Consider the following 21,303-nt stretch of genomic DNA (forward strand, 5'->3'; position numbering starts at 1 on the left):
AAATAGTACTATTATAATACATACCAATCCTCCTCCAAATGACATAACATACCAAGGAAACAGCTGGGAAAGTCCCACCACTCAATGGCAGCCTGCCCTCAAAGCAGAGCAAAGCACTGCCATTTCGCAAGTGGATGGATAAATAACTCAGAAGATCAAAGAGAAGTTTTATTACGTATACAGCTCCCATAACTAATAAAAAGACACATGAAGTTTGATTTAGTTAACAAGGAACATCAACTGATCACGGTGCTCATTCATTAAACTCAGCCACAATAGGTATACTTAAACAATGCTTGGCGCACTTGAAATGCAAGTACACAGTTCAATGGTGTGCTACCTAGACTCATCTCACTAAATCAAGCAGTGTCTTCAGGCCAAACTTAAAAATATTGATATACCAGACGTCACAACACCCTCAAGCTTCACGTGGACATGGTCAAGAAATATTGCTATTTGAGATGAACTGAAAGAAGCTACCCAAGACATAAGACATCAGTTTGTTCAAGTGTGAAGAAAATACATTAAGGCAATTATTGCAAAGCACATAGCATGAATATACATTTACTCTTGACAGCCTTAGCCTTAGAAGTAAATTTCCCACACTGGGACAACCACGTATCACAAGCCCTTCCCTGAAGTGCAGGACAAAACTGGAGGCAGTAGAAGGGTTAAGGCATGTTGCAGCAACGCTGTGACACAAAGCATGGTGTTTGAATACTGTAGTTCCATTTAATGCATTGCTCAGCATTTCGCATGAGGTTATTTTGTTATTGGGAAGTAAAAGAGATTCCATGGCAAAGCCAAAGTGTCAATCGTTTCTATTATTTGCCAATTTTCAAATTAGGATTGCTTACTTTCCAGATTCCCTCTGTTTATATTCAAGCAAACAGCAGTAAGTCATAGCTGCATATGTTAAGCTGTAAAGTGACCAGTGAAATTACCCTGTCATTACAAATAATATACAAGTTAGAATGTTGCTATTGTTTAACTTCCACACTCGAGTTATAAAGTCACTCGTGGCACAAAAGGAAGACATTTGGCCTAACAACTGCAGGCCAGCTCCCCCTGGAGTAATTCAGTCAATCCCGTTCACCTGCTCAAAAACCCTTCAGGTTTATTTTCTTCCAAGTGCCGATCAAATTTCCTTCAAAATCATTGTTTCTGCTTCCATTACCATCATGGGCAATGTTCCAGGACATTTTACCAATTACTACTCTGCAATTTTTTGCACTACAAAGATTATGACATGATCCAAAATCAGAATCTGTACAAGCTCAATAACTCTTTACAAGTTACAGATATTTCACTCCAAAAAAAAATCAAGTTTCACTGAACTTAGTTCTCCTGTCACGATAGTATGACTCCTTGCAAAGGCACCAATTATAAGCAAACCTGAAAATAATTTATTTTAATCTTATTGAAACACAAGGTTTTGAAGGGTGCTTGACAGGGTAGATGTTGAGAGGTTAAAATTAGACAGCAATTTAAAAAATAAGGCTCGTCCAGAAGACAAGAGGAGGAGAAACTTCAGTTACTGGAATTATCTTTCCCAACAAGCAATGGAAGCTGGGCCACTGAATATATTCAAGGGCAAGTTAGAGAGATTGTTGATTGATAAGGGCTTCAAAGGTTATGGGGAGCAGGCAGGAAAGGTGAAGGTCAGCTCACAATAAGGACAGCCAAATACTAATCAATAGTTATTACAGGGGAATAATGAACACCTTCAATTCTTGAAATAGTGCATCAATAGTTTAAAAGCTCCTCTATACTCTCTTCCTAACGTCAAGTAGAATTAAACAGATTGTTACAAAAAGAATCTGGGTTGCAAAAACTGGTTGAGCAAAAGACTGAACTTCTTTTCATCTTACATTTAATGAATTGGTTCAGTAGTCTTCTGTATTTCTTTTTGAACTGTAATTGCAGCAGGATAAATTTATTGCATAATTGTTGTTGCAATATGGGTTAAGCAATCTGGCCATTTCAAAGTGCTGCAGTTTGGAATCGTTGACAGTTCAGGTGTAGCTAAGAACATTAATTAAAAGCCAATGCTTCAATTATTGGACACAAGATCAATGCTTTCTTGAATTTGTGCTTTAATACTATGTAAAACTACAGAAATGCTTTTCTCTTTACATGCATGAAAAGTTAACCGTCATGACAATCACCTATACATTTCAGAACCATTAGTTCTTGTTTCACTTGCCTATCACAGAAGAAACAATGCCAGACTCAGTTTAAATCCGAACACAAAATTTTTCCAATATTTCCTTTTCTACCCTCCAAAGGAGGAACATATCTTGAGTTTCTTCACCTCCCTCCCAATTCAGGTGTAATGTTGCTGCCAGAACTCAAATCTACAATCTGAACAAAGTAAAAACATCACCCAGATGTTATAGTCGTGAAATACAAGGGATTCCAACGGTGCTTGCATTTTTTTTTACAAGACATTTCCCCAGGGTCTGAAAAGGTTTTCTATCAAGAACAAAGTAAATCCTAACAACATTTTGGGCTACCTAGACCAAATGGATTGCAATGGTTCAAGAAGGCAGCTCACTATGAGCTTCTCAAGATGGTAATTAGGGATGGACAATAGATGCTGAGTAACCAGTAATAGCCACATCCTGTGAATGTGAAGAATATTCACTTCCTGCTTCCAAAACGAAAAATTCAAGGCACAACTTGATCTGAAATTCAGAGAAAAAAAAATCAAAAATGCTCAAAACATTCAGTCCAAGAAGAGGCAATCGCCTAGTGTATTATACTCAGCGAATGTTCTGGGAATCCTGGTTCAAATCTCACCATGGCAGATGGTGGAATTTGAATTCAATAAAAATATCTGGAATTAAGAATCTGATTACCATAAAACTATTGTTGACTATCCAGAAAAACCCATCTGGTTCATTAACGTCCTTTAGGAAGGAAACCTTCCCTAAAGGACATTCTTACCCGGTCTGGCCTACATGTGACTTCCAAGCACAGCTTTGAGTTAACTCTTAACTGCCCTCAGGCAGTTAAGGATGATAAATGCTGGACAGCGATGCCCATGACCGAACATTTTTTTAAAATCTGGAAAGAAAGTAAATTAACCCTTGAGGTACCACTACATTCCTCCAATTCTGTCCCTTTACTCATGCCTTCAGCAGGTTAGGCTTTTCAGCTCAAATTCCCTCCCTAAATTTCAACCACTCTAAGAACATAAGAAATAGGAGCAGGAGTAGGCCATCTAGCCCTTCGAGCCTGCCCCGCCATTCAATAAGATCATGGCTGATCTGTTGTGGCTCAGTTCCACTTTCCCACTCTCTCCCCATAACCCTTAATCCCCTCTCTTATCAAGAACCCATCAACCCGCTTCTTAAAAATATTTAGCGAGGCAGCCTCCACCACTTCAACGGGCAGAGAATTCCAGAGATTCACCACCCTTTGAGTGAAGAAGTTCCTCCTCAACTCCGTTCTAAACCGCCTCCCCTTTATCTTGAGGCTGTGCCCCCTAGTCCTACTGTCTTTTTTGAGCGGGAAGAGTCTCTCCACCTCTATCCTATCCATCCCATTCATCATCTTATACGTCTCAATGAGATCTCCCCTCATTCTTCTAAACTCTAACGAGTACAAGCCTAGTTTATTCAGCCTCTCCTCATAGCTCAACCCCCTCAACTCCGGTATCAGCCTAGTAAACCTCCTCTGCACTCCCTCCAGGGCCAAAATATCCTTGCGCAGGTGCGGCGCCCAAAACTGCACACAGTACTCCAGCTGCGGCCTCACCAATGCCCTATACAGCTGCAGCAAGACCTCCCTACTTTTATATTCAATCCCCCTCGCTATGAAGGCCAGCATCCCATTCGCCTTCTTGACCACCTGCTGCACCTGCAAGCTGGGTTTTTGCGACTCATGCACAAGGACCCCGAGGTCCCTCTGCACCGTCGCCTGCTGCAGTTTTTCGCCACGTAAGTAATAGTCCTTCCTACCATTCTTCCTACCAAAGTGGACCACCTCACACTTGCCAACATTAAATTCCATTTGCCATTTCCTGGCCCATTCGCCCAGCCTATCTAGATCCTTCTGCAGACTCTCCACACCCTCCGCACAATTTGCCTTTCCCCCAATCTTGGTGTCATCAGCAAATTTCAACACCCTGCACTCGGTTCCCTCCTCCAGATCATCTATATAAATGGTAAATAGCTGAGGCCCCAGCACCGACCCCTGGGGCACCCCACTAGTCACCAACCGCCAATCCGAATAGCACCACTCTGAGCCAAATTTAATGTCTATGAATTGCTCCTCAGAATTCACATTAGAGTTTCCAAACTCCAAATATACTCAAATGTTCTTCCACAACAACACGTTCCATTAGTAGGGCTTGTGTTCAGAAATCCAGTCCAGGCTTTCCAAATGACTCAAATAAAAGTTTCCTCTTCACTTTTAACAATGAATCCAATATCCAGGTTTTATCACTTCTTTAGGATTTCTGCCTTGAACTGTTGTACAAACTGTTCACAATTGCTTTAACTATCGATTCTCAGACTACAATCTGAAGTCCAATTTCACAATAAATATGGTCACTGCAATAGTCTCTAACTCAGAGTATTTGGCTTACTTTTCCCCCTTGAATTCTCCTGAACAATACCTTGGTCCCAGCTCTCAAATGTCTGACGACTGAAGTTATATCACAATTCCCTGGTTATCTGGTTCTTTGGAAAGCCTACTATGCAAGTTGAGTATCCTTTCTTTGACTGCAATATCTCCAGCTAAAACTAACTCCAAAAAACCTCTCCCCAAAAAGGCCCTATTTGCTAAGCAACCATTGCTACTTTTGCCAGCCTACTGATTCTCCATACAATAATCCTCTCTAAGCACAATAGAAAACAGTTGTAATTGAAACCAATTCCAATTCTGGCCTTGGAGGGAGTGCAGAGGAGGTTTACTAGGCTGATACCGGAGTTGAGGGGGTTGAGCTATGAGGAGAGGCTGAATAAACTAGGCTTGTACTCGTTAGAGTTTAGAAGAATGAGGGGAGATCTCATTGAGACGTATAAGATGATGAATGGGATGGATAGGATAGAGGTGGAAAGACTCTTCCCGCTCAAAAAAGACAGTAGGACTAGGGGGCACAGCCTCAAGATAAAGGGGGGGCGGTTCAGAACGGAGTTGAGGAGGAACTTCTTCACTCAAAGGGTGGTGAATCTCTGGAATTCTCTGCCCGTTGAAGTGGTGGAGGCTGCCTCGCTAAATATTTTTAAGAAGCGGGTTGATGGGTTTTTGATAAGAGAGGGGATTAAGGGTTATGGGGAGAGGGCGGGAAAGTGGAACTGAGCCACGACAGATCAGCCATGATCTTATTGAATGGCGGGGCAGGCTCGAAGGGCCAGATGGCCTACTCCTGCTCCTATTTCTTATGTTCTTATGTACACAGAATCTAACGACAACCTTTCCCTTCCAGGGACAGAAACATTACATTAAACCCATTTAAAACTACACATTATTGCCAGTGTTTACCAATACAAATCACAAAACTATTTGAAACAATCACAACAATTTTGACTACAGGAGAAAAGGTTGCTGCTTCATTGGCAAGTTGACTGATTAATTTCTTCTTGGCAATACTTTGACTAACCAAGGAACTATAGACCCAAACTTCTGGGCAAGTCAAAGATGATGCAAGGCTCAAATATATTCCTGTTTGTAAAGGAGGGTTCCTGCTTACAAATGCATGTCACTTCTAGCGAATGCAAAATTACCACATTACGAGCTCAACCGATTATCTTAAATTTGTAATTAGTGTAGCTACTGTGCACTCAGGATTGTTCAACAACTACTGTTCAAAAGGATAACATCGAACAGGTGACATTTTGTTCTGGATTTTGTGAGGCAAGTGCTAGGTAAGAACTCAATCATAAAATCCCTACAGTACAGAAGGAGACCATTTGGCCCATCGAGCCTGCACCAACCACAATCCCACCCAGGCCCTACCCCTACTTATTTATCCTGCTAACCCCCAGTCACTAAGGGTCAATTTAGCATGGCCAAACATAAACTGCATATCCTTGAACAGTGGGAGGAAACAGGAGCACCCAGGGGAAACCCACGCAGACATGGGAGAACATGCAAACTCCACAGTGATCCAAGGCCGGAACTGAACCGGGTCCCTGGAGTCAAGAGGCAGCAGTGCCACCCTGTCTGCGCTTTATTATTACGAAGACAAAAGGGATATGTTGTCTAATTCAATCGAACAATCATTGATATGTACAGCCTATATTACTGGCATCACACCAGCACTGAAACACATGTTGCTCACTTGTATAGCAAGCAGAACATCTTTTTGGGCAGACAGTAGCATGCTATTGGTGGAAAATATCATTTGTCTACCATGGCATTGGGTCAGTGTGAAACTGCTTGCTTAATCTGCTCAGATTGTGCAATACTTTGCATGTCCAGGATTATTCAAGGCAGACAATGCACATTGCAGGTCTGAAAGTGGCAGCCTTTGGCCCATTTACAATTTTGCACAATACACAACCAGTGATATGATCACGATAACCAACGTCCCACAGGATGGTTATGTAGCAGTATTGTAGCCGTATCAATAGATACCGTTTTACTATAGCTCAGCTTTTGGTACCTGACCACATCTCATCAGGCTCATCATTAAGTCTTGTTCAATAATGCTCCTGTCAACCAACTTGGATCATTTTAACATTTAAAGGTATAAGAATGCAAGTTGCTGTTGCCTAATCAATGATTAATGTTTGGAGTTTGGGAAATGGAGAAGGGTTTAAAAAAAAGACAAATGCAATCACTGTCATCAACTTGTACTGTGAACTTCTTGCTACTTACATTTAGTATTCTAAAAGGATAGCTGTGTAATTATATACAAGTCACCTCCAAACTGGAAGTCTTCAGAAAGGCTATTTGGACCTGCGTAACACTAACAGTTATAAATCTGTCACTGATTGTCATGGCTGCAATAACACTGATTTTCTTTTTAAATTAAATGTGCTTTTTCTTACAAGACACTGTTGCAGCAATACACTAATTAAAGGCAATGACTAGCAGAATAAAAGTAATCTTAAAATATAACACATATGGCATTCCACCTGTAGTAACAAATTTACATTAATAATTTGGCACAAGGTCAGCAATAGGGATTTTACAGCTTTCAGAAGACAATTTTTCATTGGTCAGTTAGTTGAGCACTGGAATGGGATTGCCCATTAACAAATCTGCCTCCAATGTTATCAAACAAGAATCAGTATGTTGTCCTACTTTAATTTATAAACAATTAAAACAAATGGCCAAATTTCACAAGGTAGTGCACTGATGAATTTCCCTGCTGGTTCAGGGAACGTGTGGCACGATGGCACAAGGTTAACACTGCTGCCTCACAGCATCAATTCTGGCCTCATGTGACCATGTGGAGTTTGCACATTCTCCCAGTGTCTGCATGGGTTTCCACAGATGTAGTTTCTTCCCGCAGTCCAAAGATATATGGGTTAGATTGATTACCCTGACATTGAGGGGCAGAGTCAAATACAATGTCAGGGGTTACAGGGATAGGGCCAGGGTGGATTGTTGCCAGTACAGGCTCAGTGGGCAGAATAGCCTACTTCTGCACTGTAGGCAATGATTCAGATGCATTGCTGATCTTCATGAAATATTTAAATACAATACCAAGATCCTCTGCAAAAAGTACATAATCCTGAACTCAATATCTAACGTCTTGAAATCAAAGCAAAATCTGATTTACTAATACGAGCACGAACATAGATGGCGGCACTGGAACTGTAATCATCTGCTTACCAAAGCTATTCTGTACTGCCACTTCAATCTGCAGTTCATATACAGATCGCAAGGGAGGTTCAGCTGAGGCTATGCAATGCAAGTCCAAAGTAAAATTCTGAGCACACAACTCAAGCAACTACAAAATACAAAGCCTGGATATCTGTGGCATATCATACGTTTGCAGGATGTGCTTCCTGTGCTGTAGTTTGACTTGGATACTGAGTTGTGACTATATCCAAATTGTGAGCTCCCAAAGAAAATAAATGTCAGTCATTTAAGTGAATGACCACACTCCTGATAGTCAAGATCACAACACAGCAAGAGTGAGAGTTTTGAAGAGGAAAAACAATAAACTATAAACATGTTAGAAGAGAATCATCTTTTTAAAAGTATAATAAGATTGTCAAACAATCCAGCTGAATCTCAAACTTTAGAATTGGTATGCTTGTCTAACTATTAGTGTCACAAGTAGGGTTACATTCACACTGCAACAAAGTTAGTGAAAATTCCCTGGTCACCAAACTCCAGTGCCTGTTCATGTACACTGAGGAGAATTTAGCATGGCCAATGCACATAACTTGCACATCTTTGGACTGTGGGAGGAAACCAGAGCACCAAGGAAACCCACGCAGACACGGGGAGAATGTGCAAACTTCACACACTGACCCAAGATGGAAATCAAACCCAGGTCCCTGGCACAGACAGCTGTGCTAACCACGCTACCCTGTGATCAAGAAACAAATCAATTTCTAAATTCCTAAGTGAACTTGTATAGAAAATACACATTTAAAAACTTAAAATGAATCAGTTATTTAAAATTAGTACCTACAGAAAATACATACATTTCCTAAAATCTGAAAATTTGGTTTTCTACAAGTGCGAGGTGGTCCACTTTGGTAGGAATAATGGTAGGAAGTATTATTACTTACGTGGAGAAAAGCTGCAGCAGGCGACAGTGCAGAGGGACCTCGGGGTCCTTGTGCATGAGTCGCAAAAACCCAGCTTGCAGGTGGTCAGGAAGGCGAATGGGATGCTGGCCTTCATCGCGAGGGGGATTGAATATAAAAGTAGGGAGGTCTTGCTGCGGCTGTATAGGGCATTGGTGAGGCCGCAGCTGGGAGTACTGTGTGCAGTTTTGGGCGCCATACTTACGCAAGGATATTTTGGCCTTGGAGGGAGTGCAGAGGAGGTTTAATAGGCTGATACCAGAGTTGAGGGGGTTGAGCTATGAGGAGAGGCTGAATAGATTAGGCTTGTACTCGTTAGAGTTTAGAAGAATGAGGGGAGATCTCATTGAGACGTATAAGATGATGAATGGGATGGATAGGATAGAGGTGGAGAGACTCTTCCCGCTCAGAAGGATAGTAGGACTAGGGGGCATAGCCTCAAGATAAAGGGGGGGCGGTTTAGAACAGAGTTGAGGAGGAACTTCTTCACTCAAAGGGTGGTGAATCTCTGGAATTCTCTGCCCGTTGAGGTGGTGGAGGCTGCCTCGCTAAATATTTTTAAGACGCGGGTTGATGGGTTTTTGATGAGAGGGGGGATTAAGGGTTATGGGGAGAGGGCGGGAATGTGGAACTGAGCCACGACAGATCAGCCATGATCTTATTGAATGGCGGGGCAGGCTCGAAGGGCTAGTTGGCCTACTCCTGCTCCTATTTCTTATGTTCTTATTGTGAACATATACTAAACAACCAAGTCCTATAATATCAAAATCATAAATGCAAACCAAAGATTTATGGGTTCTAAATAGACACCATAGCTACTGCCAGCTTCCTTAACCATTGTTGGTTGGCAAACCAATGCACATCCACCCATTTTCAGGAGCTCAAAGCAAAAAGCCAACAGGTAAAGCATCCAAATCTGTTGTGCAAACTATAGCTTTAAGCATTTGACACCAGAAGACCAGGCAAGTCAACACAACCCTTCTGCCTCTGTAGCAGATTGCTGTCCTGCTTAAGTTTATGTTTTACTGTGACAGGTACTGCCATCCAAGCACAAAGATTGGCAAGCAAAGCTTACCCAGCACAACGGATTTTGAACCACTACGCAGATTTTAATCTCCCCTATCATAGAGTACATTCCTTACTGTTCGTTGTCCCAAATTTAACCTGATTATTTTGAACTCTAACCCTCTGCCAAATACCCTACTTTTGTATGACATGCAAATTTTGATACCTTGCTCCCTGTAGCCACATCCAAATTTTAACACCACCAAGTAGAAAGAAATTGCATCATCACCTGAGACAATTTCAAACTCTCTAATCAATTAACCCTAACCTGTCCAACCAACATTTTCTGTACCACACTTGAGCCAAACAGCAATTTTTCCAACAACCCTCATGGAACACAAAACAGCAACTGAAATTTCACATACACATTACAAAATCTGTTCTTTACTCACTTCAGAACATAGGAAAACTACAGCACGAACAGGTCCTTCAGCCCACAAGTTGCACCGAACATATCTCTACCTACTACGCTTGCTTATAACCCTCAATCTTACTAAGTCTCATGTACTCATCCAGAAGTCTCTTAAAAGATCCTATCGAATCCACCTCCACTCACCCACCACTCTGAGTGAAAAACTTACCCCTGACATCTCCTCTGTACCCATTTCCCAGCACCCTAAACCTCTTGTGGTACGATGTGGAGATGCCGGTGTTGGACTGGGGTACGTAAGAACATAAGAAATAGGAGCAGGAGTAGGCCATCTAGCCCTTCGAGCCTGCTCCGCCATTCAATAAGATCATGGCTGATCTGTCGTGGCTCAGTTCCACATTCCCGCCCTCTCCCCATAACCCTTAATCCCCTCTCTTATCAAAAACCCATCAACCCGCGTCTTAAAAATATTTAGCGAGGCAGCCTCCACCACTTCAACGGGCAGAGAATTCCAGAGATTCACCACCCTTTGAGTGAAGAAGTTCCTCCTCAACTCCGTTCTAAACCGCACCCCCCTTTATCTTGAGGCTGTGCCCCCTAGTCCTACTGTCTTTTTTGAGCGGGAAGAGTCTCTCCACCTCTATCCTATCCATCCCATTCATCATCTTATACGTCTCAATGAGATCTCCCCTCATTCTTCTAAACTCTAACGAGTACAAGCCTAGTTTATTCAGCTTCTCCTCATAGCTCAACCCCCTCAACTCCGGTATCAGCCTAGCAAACCTCCTCTGCACTCCCTCCAAGGCCAAAATATCTTTGCGCAGGTGCGGTGCCCAAAACTGCACACAGTACTCCAGCTGCGGCCTCACCAATGCCCTATACAGCTGCAGCAAGACCTCCCTACTTTTATATTCAATCCTCCTCGCTATGAAGGCCAGCATCCCATTTGCCTTCCTGACCACCCGCTGCACCTGCAAGCTGGGTTTTTGCGACTCATGCACAAGGACCCCGAGGTCCCTCTGCACCGTCGCCTGCTGCAGTTTTTCGCCCCACAAGTAATAGTCCTTCCTACCATTATTCCTACCAAAGTGGACCACCTCACACTTGCCAACATTAAATTCCATTTGCCATTTCCTGGCCCATTCGCCCAGCCTATCTAGATCCTTCTGCAGACTCTCCACACCCTCCGCACAATTTGCCGTTCCCCCAATCTTGGTGTCATCAGCAAATTTCGACACCCTACACTCGGTTCCCTCCTCCAGATCATCTATATAAATGGTAAAAAGCTGAGGCCCCAGCACCGACCCCTGGGGCACTCCACTAGTCACCATCCGCCAATCCGAATAGCCCCCATTAACCCCCACTCTCTGCCTCCTATTTGACAACGAATCCTCTATCCACGTTAACACCCTACCCCCAACTCCATGTCCCTCGACCTTCTGCAATAACCTCTTGAGGTACTTTGTCAAACGCCTTCTGAAAATCCAGAAAGACCACATCCATCGGCTCTCCTCTATCCACTGCCCTAGACAAATCCTCATAGAACTCCAGTAAATTTGTCAGACACGACTTCCCTTTAATGAAACCGTGCTGCGTCTGCTCTATCAAACAATTCCCTTCAAGATGGTAAACACAGTAAAAAGTCTCAACACCAGGTTAAATTGGTTGGACTTTAACCTGGTGCTGTGTCCTCTTGTGGCAGCCATTTCACCCCTGGGGAAAAAGCCTCAGAATCCACCCGATCAATACCTCTCAACATCTTATATACCTCTATCAGGTCACCTCTCATCTTGGTCTCTAAGGAGAAAAGACCAAGCTCGCTCAACCTATCCTCATTAGGACATGCCACCCAATCCAGGCAACATCCTTGTAAATCTCCTCTGCACCCTTTCAATGGCTTTCACATCCTTCCTGTAACGAGGTGACCAGAATTGAGCACAGTACTCCAAGAGGCGTCTGACCAGGGTTTTATACAGCTGCAGCATTATCTCCCGACACCTAAACTCAATTCCTCGATTGATGAAGACCAGTACACCAGACGCCTTCTTTACCACAACCTCTACCTGCGAAGCTGACTTGACAGTCCTATGAATCCAAACCCCAAGATCCTTCTGATCTTCCACACTGCCAATCTTACTCTTAGTATTATATTCCTTCATCCCATTTGACCTGCCAAGATGAACCACCACACGCTTATCTGGGTTGAAGTCCATCTGCCACTTCTCTGCCCAGTCTTGCATCCTGTGATTCGCTGCAACTTCTGACACCCCTCCAAACTATTCACAACACCTCCAACCTTGGTGTCATCAGCAAACTTACCAACCCATCCCGCCACTTCCTCATCCAGGTCATTTATAAAAATCACAAACAGCAAGGGTCCCAGAACAGATCCCTGGGGCACTCCACTGGTGCCAACCTCCATGCAGAAAAAGACCCATCTACAACCACTCTCCGCCTTCTGTGGGCAAGCCAGTTCTGGATCCACAAAGCAACATCCCCTTGGACCCCATGCCCCCTCACTTTCTCAATAAGCCTTGCATGGAGGGCCTTATCGAACACCTTGCTGAAGTCCATATAAAACACATCTACCGGTCTTCGTTCGTCAATGTGTTTAGTCACATCTTCATACAACTCAACCAGGCTCATAAGGCACGATCTGCCTTTGATATAGCTGTGCTGACTATTTTGGTCATACTATACTTCTCCAAGTGTTCATAAATCCTGTCTCTCAGGATTTCTCCATCAACTTACCAACTGCTGAGGTTGGACTCACCAGCCAATAATTTCCTGGGCTATCTCTACTCCCTTTCTTGAACAGAGAAACCACATCCGCAATCCTCCAGAACCTCTCCCATCTCCACTGATGATGCAAAGATCAAACTTCAAAAGCCATTACTCAACATCTACCTGGCTGCTTTCAAGGGTGTGATCATTTTGAAATTAAATTTGACATTAGGATTCCTGAAACCAAGCAATGACCAAATCACAGCAGGTTATTAATAGTTAAACAACTTGCACATAATAGGTTCGATGTTGAAGTAAACTAACAACAATGTTACTTGCAGCTGCTGTATTTTGTCATGTCACCCAAAGTGTTAGCAGGACAAACTAGAACCAGAGGCACAACCTCAGACTAAAGGGACGATCCCAAAGTGTTAGTTTAAAGTTAAGTTTGAAATAATGAAACATAATTGTATCAAGTTATACTGGACATAATGATTGAATGGTTTCCTCACCTGTACATTGTTAGGAGGCCAGTTTGGCTGCAGTATTGGAACTACAACAGATCTCAGCACAGGGTGGAGGGAATCCAGGACTCCTACAGACCACTAGCCACTGATGCTTGCTGAAGTGCATCAAGACTGAGTAAATGATGATGCCCCAGAAGTCAAATATCTATCTCTCATTATGCATGAGAGCAGCCACTTGCTTTGACACACAAAAGTTGCTCAAGTTTTAGTAGCATTCCTAAATCAGCTAATCCTGGAAACCACCATCAGTCAGAGTTCCAACCTCGCCAGCCACACAATTACCTTGGAGTTTGAAATATTTTGCAGCAACTGGAATGCCACCTGGCTCTCCCAAACCGTTCTACAACCTACAAAGCAGAATGTGATGGAATAATTTTGATGGATGAGCTTATTTGGTTCCAGTTGCGACACCACTCAGGACAAAGCAGCACTTTTTATCAGCAGCCCCCCCCAGTTACTTTAAATCTTCACTCCCACCAGCAGCATCAGACCCCCAACTACAATAAGTACCTCTCAGAATGCACTAAACATCTTACTTTAACAGTATCTCATAGGAAACACTATGACCGCCAATTCATATACCATCCTGATTTAAATATACAATCTATTTCCTTCAGTTCTGCTGGGCTAAAATATTGGGACTGCCTACTTAACAGAATTGTGTAAATACCTTTGCCACATAACTGGATCTCAATGTCATGCAAGCACGAGGGGCGGCACAGTAGCACAGTGGTTAGCACTGCTGCTTCACAGCTCCAGGGACTTGGGTTTGAGTCCAGGCTTGAGTCACTGTGTGGCATTTGCACATTCTCCTTGTGTCTGCGTGGGTTTCCTCCCACAGTCCAAAGATGTGCGGGTTCGGTTGATTGGCCATGCTAAAATTGCCCCTTGGTCTTTGAGATGCATAGGTTAGAGGGATTAGCATGTAAAATATATGTAGGGGTATGGGGGTAGGCCTGGATGGGTTTATGGTCATCACAGACTTGATGGGCTGAATGACTTCTCTGTACTGTAGGGTTTCTATTATTTCTTTGATAATTGCAGTGGTTCAAGTCAGTAGCCCATAAGCACCTCAAAAACCATCTTTCTTACTATGCAGGTGTTAACTTTTCAATAGGCATGGCTCCAATGTTAATTGTCTTCCAGGACCAATCTTTTTGACTAACCAAATAAACGAAATCAAATTAACAAAAGGACAAATTAAAAAGGGGCAGCTCCCAAAAGGAAGATAACCACCCAAAACAAAAGACAAAGTGGAATGGAAACTTAAAAACATCAAATCAAAATGCGATTAACAGGATCAATAATGTACACCAGTCCCTGCAGTGTTCAGTGGGCATGGAAGGCACTGCCTTCCAGGAACTAGCACAACCATCTTACCCTTGATAGCAAGTCATCCAAACCTCAAAACAGTTGCAAATTATAATTAGTTGAGGCGCTGCAGAGATCTTTGCATCAACCACTACCCAACAAAGCATGCACATCTTAAACAAGTGTAGCTAAAAGGAATCAAATACAAGGCCCTAGCTTATTTTCCTTCCGAAACAAGGGCCAATGATGGTAGTTAACCATATTAAAAATGCAGAATCTTCTTATTCTAGAATATGTTACTGGACTAATGAATAACATACACCATTGAGTCACTGTGGGAGGCTAGGGAGAGCAAAACTACATTTCAATGGAACAAGATCAACACCACAAAATATTCTTCCACCACAATATATGGTCAAACAATCAAACATGGGGAAATGTGGTGGAATGGTAATGTCACTGGACTAGTAATCAAAAGGCCCAGCAAATGCCCTGCAGACAGGTTTAAATACCACTACAGTATCTGGTAGAATTTAAATTAAATTAATAAATCTGGCATATAAAACTCATCTTAGTAATGGTGACCATGAAATTATCAATTGCTGTAAAAACCCAACTGGTTCACTAATGTCCATTCGTGAATGAAATCTGCTAATCCTTATCTGGTACATACATATGAAGTGAGAAGTAGGCCATTCAGCTCCTCAAACCTGCTCCATCATTCAACAAGTTCATGGCTGATCCGTATTTCAAATTCTACATGCCCATCTGTCTGACTACTTTTGATTCTATTGCCTAACAAAATCTGCCATTTTCCTTGGCAGCACTCCAAGATTGCGCAACTCTCAAAACAATTCTCCACGTCAGTCCTAAAATGGTGACACAATTTTAAAGCCATACCCAAACTCACCCACAAGAGGAAACACCCTTTCCAAATCCAACTTGTCAATACCATTCAGGATCTTGTATACTTCAATCAAGTCACCTCACTCTTCTGAACTCAAATGGAAATAAGCCCCGTCTGTCCAACCTTTCCTCAAGACATTCAAGGTATCAAATCCAATAAACCTCCTGAGCTGCCCCCAAGTCATTTACATTCATCTTTAAATAAGGAGACTAAAACTGCACACAATGTTCAAGATGTGGTCTCACCAATGCCCTGTAAAATTGAAGCACAATATCTTTACTTTTGTGTTCAATTCCTCTCATAGTAAAAGATAGCATTCCATTAGCCTTAATTACTTGCGCCTGTATTTTTGCAACTTATGCAGAACATCTAACTGCTTCTGCACCTTGGAATTCTGTAGTCGACCTTTGTTTAAGTAATATTCTGTCTTATGTGCCCTGCCAAAATGATTTTCTTACGCTATAGTACATCATTTCGCCTATTCACTCGAACTATTCATATCTGTCTGCAACTTCCTCACGGCCACTTCACAGCATACTTTCCTACCCAAGATAAAAGCAAAATACTATGAACGCTGGAATTTGAAAAAAAAACTGGAATATCTCAGATCTGACAGCATTTGTGGGGGAGAATAGAGCCAACATTTTGAGCAGTTCCGACGAAGGGTCATCTCAACTCGAAACATTGGCTCTATCCTCTCCCCACAGATACTGTCAGGCCTGCTAAGATTTTCCAGCATTTTCTGTTTCTGATATCTTCCCACATATCTTTGTCATCTATAAATTTAGTTATCATGCCTTTGCTCTTCTTGCTCAAGTCAGCCCTGCATATGACTACAGATTCACAGCAATGTGGTTGACTCTTGACTGTCCCATTCAAGGGCAATTAGGGTAGGACAACAAAAGTTAGCTTTGCCAGCAATGTCCACATCCCAAGAAAGAATAAGAACTAAGCTTTGTTTAGTGACAGCTTCTCGTCACCTGTCTTGTCTGTGTCTGATCAATGGGCAGTGGGTAATAGGGTGCCAAGCGAGCACAGGTAACATAATGTAGTGTCCAAGTTACTTTTGGATTTTGTTACAAGCACTGGGATTTATGTCTAGAGGAATAAAATTTGGGTGTCAAATCCAAATAAAATCTTGGCCAAACCACACTTGTGAGCACTGCAGATGGTTCTTTTTCCCTCTAGGAGGAGGATACAGGGCACGAGAGGTTTAAGAAAGATCAACCACGATGATACCAAAAGATACAGCTTTCAGGAATGCAGTAATCGGTGGCTCATTCCTCCAGAATGGGACACTGACAGATGACGTGATGTTTGTACTTATGAAAGGATTTGACAATGTACTCATGGAGAAAACTTTTCCACTAGCATGAAAGTTCAGACTAGAGAACAGAAATAAGATCACTAAATTCCAACATGGATCTCAGGAGAGGCTTTTTGTTTAACCCAGAGAGCTAAATGCACTACCATATGCAGCAATTCAGGCAACAAGCATAGGTAAATGTAAGAGGAAGCTAAACTGAGTTAGTGAGATTAGATGAAGGGTGGGACGAGGCTCAGTGCACTAACATGGACCTGCTGGGCTAAATGGCCTGTTTGCACTGTAAATTACATGCAATGTATTTACTTTTCATCTCCCCGATACAGCACTATGAACCTTTCAGTCAAGTGATGTAAATAAAGCTGCCAATCTACCAACACAAAGTTGGTGTAAAGGTTATAACATTTAAACGTTGGTCAAGTGATGGTAGAACATTTCTGGTTAAAATCTATTCAGGAGAAATAGAGCAGCATAAAGTGTGGCAGCATTCACGCACTTAATCAGTGCACTGGATTGCAAGACTATGATGAGCAGTTTTAAAAAAAATTTGGCTAGTATTAAGAAAGTAACATTCTGTACTCAATTTGGAGCATGTGGATTGTGTAGAGGCAATAGAAGTGTAAAGGTACAGTCACAATAAAATTTGGTTATCCAAGACCTGCAAGTGCAACTTGCACCCATCAAAACCAGGCATGATTTCACCATCCAACAAGCCTTTGAAGGAGGCAAAGGCATTCTGCGATCAGTGAAATGTATATTCTGCAGAGACAGGTCAGCCAACCTGGTCATCCGCGGTGTGTTTGCCTGTAGGATGAAACTGCTGATAAGAAAAGTTACATACAACATATAATACATAATCAAGGCTTGCAGACACCTATTCTGATAACATACACAAAATGACTGACAACTGCTGGGGATGGAAATGACAAAAAATACCAGAGGAACAAGTGGGCAGTGTTTTGAAGCTGTATAGATTAGCAGCACCTCCCTCACTTGAAAGAAATATTCCAGTTATGTCCCACTGAAGTTATAAAACTGGAAGCACAAGAGTGATTGGGGCTGGCCCTTAAAATCAAACAGGAAGAGGAACAAAGACAGAATTAGCAGCTTGATCCATAAACAGTATTAAAAAAAGACTTGCATTTTGTCAACTTTATTTATAAAAATTACAGAAGTGTGTTACAAAGTATACATTTGGAAAAAAGTGAAGCAACAGTTTGATCAATTGACATTCAAATGTAGATTAAGTTAAGGGAACTTTAAGCCATAAAATTGCACACTACTCATCCTATGTCCGAAAACAAAAAACAAACCATAAATTGAACTTAGGAGTTGTCAAATGCGCTATCCTAGAGTCAAAGAACTTGAGAGGAGGATATAGATTTACCTTGCAGAAGATAAAGAAAATCAAGAAAACAAAATCAGGGATAGTACTAGAAGAATGGGTACTTAATCAAATAACATACTGGAAAGGAGGGAGGTCTATAGCATGTCCGAGGCTATTTTGCAGGTATGTTTATTCTAGTATTGAGATAATTCAGGTGGAATGTCTCTAATTCTAGGCAAAGAAGCCTTTAGAATAGGAGAAATTTTAAAAAATAGCAATCCCTGTAACAATGGACAACTAAAATGCGACAAACATGCCAGCATTTTCTAAGAAAATATTTGCATGCGTGATGGTTTCTGGTGCACGTACGTAAGTGCCATTAAAAACTGAACAGTAACAGATGTAGGGAAAAGAAAACTGGGACCAGCTTTAAAAAAAAAGCTAAAACTTCAGGATTTGACAACAAAATGTGAAAAAAAAATCACTGTTTAGGCAAGTGTCAACATGGCTTTGTGAAAGATTAATCATGTTTGCTTACTTCAAGGGTGTAAATAGCAGGATAGTTAAAAGATGTAGTATACTTGATTTTCAGAAGACATTTGGTGAAGGCGTCAGGGGAGCTCCTGTTACATAAGTAACGGATCAGCATGGGTTGAGAATGGAAGAGAAAACAGTAGGAAAAACAGGTCATTTTTGGGATGGCAAGACGCAACTGGTATTGGAAAGGTCAGTATTTGGGCCGCAACTATTTACAATTTGTATCAATTACTTTGATGAGGGGAACTAAGGTCCCAAGTGCGCTGAAAGTACAGAGCTAGATGGAAAAGCAAGCTGAGGAGGAGCCTGTAAAGAGCCTGCATAAGGACACAAGTTGCTTAAGTGACTGGAAAGTGCATGACAACGTAAATTGAACCAGACTATTTGCAAACTGATTTCATTAGAATCCAAGCTTCTCCCAATCCAACCCAACCTTTCAGTCACCAATCCCAGCCCAGCTCATCTACTACTGAAACCTCAAAAATGCCGATTCCAAAGCTGCCTTTGGCCACATTCCATCTTCTACTCTGTGTAGCCTTGAGCTCATACAAACTTCCAATGCCTATATCTGAAACAAGACCCATTCACCCATCAGCCTTGACCTTGCTAACTGAGATATCTCTACAACCTCCTCCAGTTTTACAACACACCAAAAATTCTGTGGCCCGTAGCTCGAGATTCATGTGCATCCCCCACACTGCTAGCAAACCTTCAACCACCTAGACCCCAGGCTTCGAAAACCCAGCAGTTTTAATTTCTTTGGCTCAGTATCAACTTTTGTCATGTCACATTCTGACATGCTTTTGAGATGCATTCCTAATGTTAAAGTTCTGAAAACCGCTTAAAGTAACAAAAATTAAGTGTAGACAGACCATATGGAAAGTGAGCAAGAGATCTCAAGTCATAAATATACTTCGTTCTAACAAATTTTAGAACGAATGTCTTATGTAGCCCGAACAACACAGCCTGCATAGTTGACAAGTCGGACTACGTGTTGCAACTTCTGTCTGCCTCTTTGATTATCATATTTCCGTCCGAGGAAAAAACAAATGCTACATTGGCTTCCTACGTATTTGGCGCATCAAACTATCTCCCGGGTGGAGTTCGACATCTCATCCTGTTACTGGCGACCTCGAAGTAAAACTACACACACGGCCATCAAACAACGAGCTTCAACACCCACATGCCCGAGGAATTTATCAAGATTAAAAAAGGAAAAAGGGAAAATCTCCTGGGGGAAGAGGAGTGGGCGCCGGAGGAACCTTCTCCTGTCGAAACAAGATCTGTTCTAAAACCAGTTTCACACGAAACTTGTCCCGTGGACACTTTTTCCCCTTCAAATGTTGCCCAACCTAGGCAAGGTAAACGTTGCTCAACTGAGACATCTTTCCAATGTTTACGATTACAAAACCCAGCACTTATCAGTTTTCGGACAGATAATTTGAGAAGAAACACCGAAATTCATATCTCTCACGCACAGGGATCGATCCATGCAAAGAATAACCGGAATCTCTTGGAAAGCTGCAGATCTGACCGAATAAAAACAAAGCGGAGAGGAACAGCTTGGCACAAAAGAACAAAAGCCGTTAATAAAATCATTAGTTGAAATTGTAAGAGTAGGCACCTCCACAGCCGGGAGGGAGGTGGGGGATTATTGGGAGAGTCCCGCCGACTTACCCCAGGAATCAGAGCAGACACAGAGGAGCGGCACACCCTCCGGGACACACATAGGCGAGAGCTCAAACGTGCTGGTGATAAACCCAGCGGCAGCCCACTCTTGCACAAAGTGAGTTTAAAAGCCACAGAAAGAATAAGGAGGGAAACCTCCGCCTTCAGTCAGCCCTGGGCCGAATCCTATAATCACCGAGCAATCCCGGGGGAAGTCGACCCCGGGCTGAGGGACCGAAGGGAAGGGGACAGAGTGCGGGGCCCAGCCCGCGGGGACGGTGTGTGTGAGAGAGAGAGAGACACAAGCGGGGCAGGGCCGGGGGAGTTGTTGGCGGTGCCGCTGCTACCGCTCTCTCTCTCTCCCCTTTCCCTCCCGCTCGTCTCGCCTGCCCAGCCTCACCTGGATATAGTTGTTCTCGCAGTAATCAGCCACGCGGCCCAGGTTCTGGTAACTCTCAATCAGCGCCCTCTTGCCGGCGGGGATTTCCTCCTCGAGTAACATCTGCAGCTCTGCCATCTTACATCTTTCTGCATCGCTTTATTCCTCCTCCTCCTCCCCGCCCGCCAGCCCGCTCGCTCGCGCCGCCCTGGTTACTCCCCTCCCAACCGCGCGGGGCACTCTGGGACTGCGAGCCTCGCTCTCACCGCCCGGCCCTGACCTCTCACCCCGCTGGACCCCGGCCGCAAAGCATGCTGGGAGCTGTAGTCTCTGATCACCTGCGGGGCCAGCTCAGACCCTCCAGTGGGTTACATGGAACAGGACGGCCTCAACCGGGATCTTGGGTTCACGTCACACTATCTGTAAACCCCATGACTTGCC

General features: G+C 42.9%; 1 protein-coding gene across 6 annotated transcripts in view; it reads right to left on the minus strand.

The window, feature by feature from the left end:
* The window catches only part of abi1a (abl-interactor 1a), a 110,108-nt gene extending 89,024 nt beyond the window's left edge, over window positions 1-21,084 (minus strand). For 3 of the 6 annotated variants that reach the window (XM_080211565.1, XM_080211573.1, XM_080211554.1), the window contains exon 1: window positions 20,884-21,083. In XM_080211565.1, the coding sequence (XP_080067691.1) occupies window positions 20,884-21,000 (117 nt within the window). In that variant the 5' untranslated portion in view covers window positions 21,001-21,083. Of the gene's footprint in view, window positions 1-20,883 lie in introns of all 6 variants that reach the window. The other 3 variants (XM_080211544.1, XM_080211536.1, XM_080211583.1) reach the window with 2 other exon arrangements.
* Window positions 21,085-21,303: the final 219 nt, after the last annotated feature.

The sequence above is a fragment of the Carcharhinus amblyrhynchos genome, chromosome 2 (assembly GCF_965287045.1).
Source record: "Carcharhinus amblyrhynchos chromosome 2, sCarAmb.v2.hapA, whole genome shotgun sequence".
Taxonomy (NCBI): Eukaryota; Metazoa; Chordata; class Chondrichthyes; order Carcharhiniformes; family Carcharhinidae; genus Carcharhinus; species Carcharhinus amblyrhynchos.